At 40.0% G+C, this 5,395-nt stretch overlaps 1 protein-coding gene across 1 annotated transcript in view; it reads right to left on the reverse strand.

The window, feature by feature from the left end:
* The window catches only part of Gtpbp4 (GTP binding protein 4), a 28,434-nt gene that overhangs the window by 2,391 nt on the left and 20,648 nt on the right, over positions 1 to 5,395 (reverse strand). Inside the window, exon 15 of the mRNA XM_004641278.2 lies at positions 2,827 to 2,892. Coding sequence (XP_004641335.2) covers positions 2,827 to 2,892 — 66 coding nt within the window. The remainder of the gene's footprint in view (positions 1 to 2,826; positions 2,893 to 5,395) is intronic.

The following is a 5,395-nucleotide window of genomic DNA, read 5'->3' on the forward strand; positions in this document are numbered from 1 at the left end:
GTCCCTGATGCTTTGCTAAGCTTGTTCTAAGTAGGTGCTTTAGACCACTGAGCCATCTCTCCAGCCCACTGATAAATATTCTTAACGTAGCTGCTGTATGTTACAAAGCTGATCATTAGATTTAGCCCAATGATTCCTATTTCAGAAATAAAGAATTCTCTCTCCTTTACTCCTCCATTTTAGGATTATGTATCTGAACACAAGGAACCAAGCAGCACAAAGTCAACTTCAAGCAAAGACGTAGCTTGCCTACCTACTGAGTAGGCACCATAGCCAGACCCCTGGCAAATCACTGTGCCACCTTGGTTTGGCCTTAGGGCTTCACGTGAGCCCCTCCACCTTGCTCACTTTTGGTTTTCCATTTGTAAAAAAGGATAATACAACTACTTCAAGAAGTCTTTCTAAGCTTTGGTTTTCTTTCTGCTGTGTTTTCTTATTTTTACTTTATTTATTTATTTATTTATTTATTGTGGTACCGGGGATTGAACTCAGGACCCAGCACTTTTATTTTTGGCGGAACTGGGGACTGAACTCAAGCCTTGTACTTATTCTACTGAGTTATCTCCCCAGCCCGGGTCTGCTGTGTTTTTGAGACAGGATATTATTATGCACTTCACACTGGCCTCAAACTCAAAGCAATCCTCTTGCCTCAGCCTCCCAAGTACTGGGATTATAGGAGTGTGCCACCACACTCAGACCAAAAAGTATTTGTGAATCAAGGTACCACTGTACTCTTAAACATTTCTGATTAAATTTAAATTATCCCAGCCCTCTTTGGAAACTTTGGCATACTGTTGTCCTCTGAGTTTAGCTAATTCCAATTCTGGGAATCTGTTTTGAAAAAAGTCAAAAACAAGAAAAAATTTTTATATGAAGATATACAGGGTCCAGCATAATTCACCATAGGAAAAAAGCCAGAAATCCTTACATACACATAAAATACCTTCCCATCTTTGGACTTCCAGAAAGATGGTACTTATTTATTTCCATATGCTACTCTACATGTTCCCCAGATACAAACTATTGTATTTTATTATGTTTTTTGCATATCACACTGGATTCTGAGGTGACAGCAAATAAATCAAATTTTTAAAAGCAAATAACCTAATAGGTTTAAAATAAAATAAACGGAATTCTGTTCAACTGTAAGGACAGGCACAGTGCATGCCTGAAATCCCAGTATTCTGGGAGGCTCAGACAGCAGGACTCTTAAGTTGGACATTAGCCTCGGCAACTTAGCAAGACTCTGTCTCAAATTAAAAAACACACTGGGAATGTAGCTCACTGTGAAAGGCCTGGATTCTATCCCCGTACAGTAGTCCCTCGCTATTTCATGGTATGACTTTCACACACTCACTGTTTCATGGGTTTTCAAAAATATTAATCTAAATTTATCACTGATTTTTTGCTATATCATGGGATTTTACAGTATTATACAGTATACATATGTTGTTAAAGTTACATAGGTTTGAGTTTAGAAAATGGTTAAGAACATCAGAATTTTTTTAAAAGTGTAGGAATGGTTTATAAAAGTTTGGAAAGGGTTTATAAAGCCTTATTATAGTCAAATACTAAAATCAATATAACACTGCTACTTTCCTGACTTTCACTTATCATGGGATTGTCTGGAACATAACCTTCACGGTGAGGGACCACTGTACCACCAAAAAATAAAGAGGGAGAAAAATATGCTTGTACCACAGTGGACTATACATAAAATATAAAAAAGGAGATATAAATGTATTTTAAAAGAAACAAAACTCTCTGAATGGAAAAGGAAACAGAAGATACCTTCTACCTTTCAACCTATTTTTTGTGATATAACCATAAAAATTTTTTTCTACTTGTCAACATTTTCCAAATTTTTCATTAACATGAAGGTTACACACACACACACACACACACACACACACACAGAAAGTACAAGCAAACATTGAGATCAGCTCAATTCATTGACATCAATTAGAATGGAAATGTAACACACGGGGACTTCTTGCCCACCCTCAACTAAGGAAAATGGAGTGCACAAGGTCTTCCTAAATTCTTTTCCAATGGTGACCAAGAGTTGAGTTCTGAAAATACCACCTTTCTGCACCAAAAGCGTGGGTGTTGAGCTACATGCTCCTAAAATATTCCTCACAGGAACAAGAGTAGCATGGCTGATAACCCAGCATTTCAAACCAGATTGTCCACAAATCAACAGAAATGTGAAATGCTCTAAATTCTTTTCCCTCCAATTTAAAACCAATTTTGTATCCTCAGGTTTCCACGAACTTGGTTTATTTATTTAAAAAGATGTATCAAGCCACATCGAGTTATGTGCCACATAGCAACATTCAGTCAACTATGAGGCACATATATGACAGTACCATAGCATTACAGCAGAGCTGAAAAATTCCCACTGCTTAGTTACAAAGCTGTCACAATCCCATCCCACAATGCAGGGTAAAAAACAACCTAATGGGCAGCCAGCTGTGTGCAAGTATAGCATATACAGTTATGTACAGTACCTCATACTTAATAACAATAACAAAACTGTTACTGCCATGTATTTACAGCTTTTTGTACTTAATGTAAAGGGTCACTATAGAACAGTAAGCAATGTTTTATATTGCAGAAGCCTTTACATCCATCTCACGTTTGCTACATCTTTATTACCCTATTTTCTCACATGCTTAACTTAATATCATGTTGATTTCATCAGCCCCAAAGCAACAAGCAAGACCGTGTGTGTGTGTGTGTGTGTGTGTGTGTGTGTGTGTGTGTGTGTGTTATACAGCCCAACTATGCAGGAGGCTGTATCATTAGGCACCCTTGTGCACTTACATTGTCTTTATTATCCATGTCAATACCAAGACTTCGCATCTCACTCTCCAAAACTGTCCGCTGAACCTGAAAGTAAGTTGTTTAAGCCAAATTAGTTTGATAAAATGACTTTCTTTTAAATCAAGGAAAAGCATACATATGACACAGTAATGCCATGATTCATAAACACTATTTGCAAAGAAAACAATTTGGTAAAATTTTGTTCCCATTCACAAACTCCACCTCAGGTGACAAAAATGATCTAATGATTAGAATAATGTTAACCTGTGTGGCCTTTAGTGGCCTAAAGTAACTTCTGAGTACACTTCTTCTTCTTCTTTTTTTTTTTTTGCGGAACCAGGGATTCCCTTGTGCTTGCCAGGGAAGCGCTTATTCCACTGAGCCATCCCCCTGGCCCCTAAAAGGCAAAAGGATTTTTTTTTTTTTTTGCTCCAAATGCCTTCAGGGCAGGTTTGGCTGGCTTGAGTTGTGGGGATCAAACCACAGCAACCTGAGCCTCTGAGTACACTTCTGAGTGACAGAGGTTAAGGACAGACTTCTTACCAACTGGGTGCTTCTAGGATGAAAAAACACAACTCTCTCTGACCTCCTGCCCTCTCTCACTGGTTCATTTTTTTCCCTAAAGAAAAGTATTCTTTTCTCCATGACAGGTCATAAAAAACTAAAATTGTATCCCTGATGTTCCTTTGCCTTTCTGTTTCATTTTAGCTTTAGGTCAGTCAGATCCTTTTGCCTTATCACATTTTTAAGCTCTCCATGTTTCAGTCATGTACATACAATGAAGTGCCCATAAAAAGCCACCAGGACAGGTCTGAAAAAACTTCTGGAAAAGACTAAACATGTGAAGGTTGGCAGAAAAGTGAACAAAAACTCAGCTATGAACAGAGAAAGCAGTGCACACCAACTCCACAGGGACACAAGCTTCTGCAGTCATTAATCCACTTCTGGATCTTATCCTATTTACTGCTTCATCTGAATGATTATTGTGTCCCTTAAAACATTTATCATGGGGGGCCTGCCCCTTAGCTTAGTTCTTTTTTTTTTTTTTTTAGCAGGAAAACATCTTTTTTAACATTGGAGTTATTAAAGTAAGAAAATGGTAGGGCAACATAGGAGTACAGCAATCCAAAGGTTCTTGATGTGGGGGCCAGCGAGATGGCTCAGCGGACTAAAGCGCCTGCTTAGGCAAGCACAGGCAAGCACTGGCACCATACGGGTGGGACACCAGCCCCACCCCTAGGACAGGCCGAGAGTCCAGGCATAGCAGCACACCCCTGTAGTACCAGCGCTGGAGAGGCAGAAAGTTCTTGATGTGAACATAGAAGATGTCATGTTAACCATTTTCTGTCAACCTTTTAGTTTTTTATTACGTGTAGTTTGAAGAAACATGATTTAATCTGTGGCATAGCCACAGAGGACCTTAAATATAGGGTCCTCTAACTTAAATATGTAATTATGTAGTTTTCCTACTGGAAGAAAAAGAAATGGAGGCTCAGTATGGGGCTGTGAGTGCAGCAAGGTCTGCGCATGGTTGGTGGCTGAGCCAAAATTGGCCCTCTCTCCACAGCAGACCAGTAATTCTGAAAGTCCCTTGCAGCCCATTCACACATATCTGCTTAGTAGAAGGCACATTAATCATCCTAACATGTCGCTTTGGGAAAAATACAAAGTCAGCCCTTGGGAACTCAACTCTCCACAGCAGTGAACTACTGGGAGGGAGAAAGAGTGAGTGCCACTCACATGCTGGAGGCACGAGGGAATCTCTGGTAGACTTTGCACAGGAAGGACTGAGGAACAATGTTGAGGACTTATGTCATGGCTTCCTATGAGCATACAGTCTGGGAAATGAGTGGGAGACCTGAAGTATCCCAGGCAGTACCCACCCACCCTCTCCAAGAGGAGGTCCTGGACAGGAAATCTGCTACTTAGATTCTCTGTCTTTCCTCAGCTTCCCTCATTTTGACCTCCATGCCTCAGGTTTGCTTCTGGGATGAACAGTGGCACCAGACATGGGTACTGGCAGCAGTTCCTAAGCAAAAGTTGTCATAGTGGTTGTGTATCGATCAGTGGTGTGGAGAGGTACTTGAGTTATGGAGCTGGAAACCCCTTTAGGAATTCATATTTGTATTATTTAGATTATGATCTTTATTAGCTCAGCATGGAGATATGTACCTATAATTTGAGCTTCTTAGGAAGCAGAGACAATAAGATTACAAGTTTGAGGCCTACCGGGGCAATTTGGCAAAGCACGTTATCAAAAATATAAGGACTGGGGATGTAGCTCAGTGGTAGAGTCCTTGTCTAGCATATGTGAGGTCCGAGGCCCAAATTACCAGCATCACAGAAGCCAGAAATCTTCTCAGCCCTATTATAGCCTAGGATGCCAACACGGTTGTTGGAAATGGCAGTATAGATGCCGGATATTTCCCATCTCAATTCCTTTCTTATCTGAGTGTGAAAATTCCCCTCTAAAAGATTTGGGCAGCAATTTATATTGACCTTTCCTAAAATGCATATCAGTGTCTCCATGAATTCGGGCCCTTGATATTTTCTTCTCTAAGGATGAGCA

Source organism: Octodon degus, unplaced genomic scaffold (assembly GCF_000260255.1).
Source record: "Octodon degus isolate 3935 unplaced genomic scaffold, OctDeg1.0 scaffold00133, whole genome shotgun sequence".
NCBI classification, from domain to species: Eukaryota; Metazoa; Chordata; class Mammalia; order Rodentia; family Octodontidae; genus Octodon; species Octodon degus.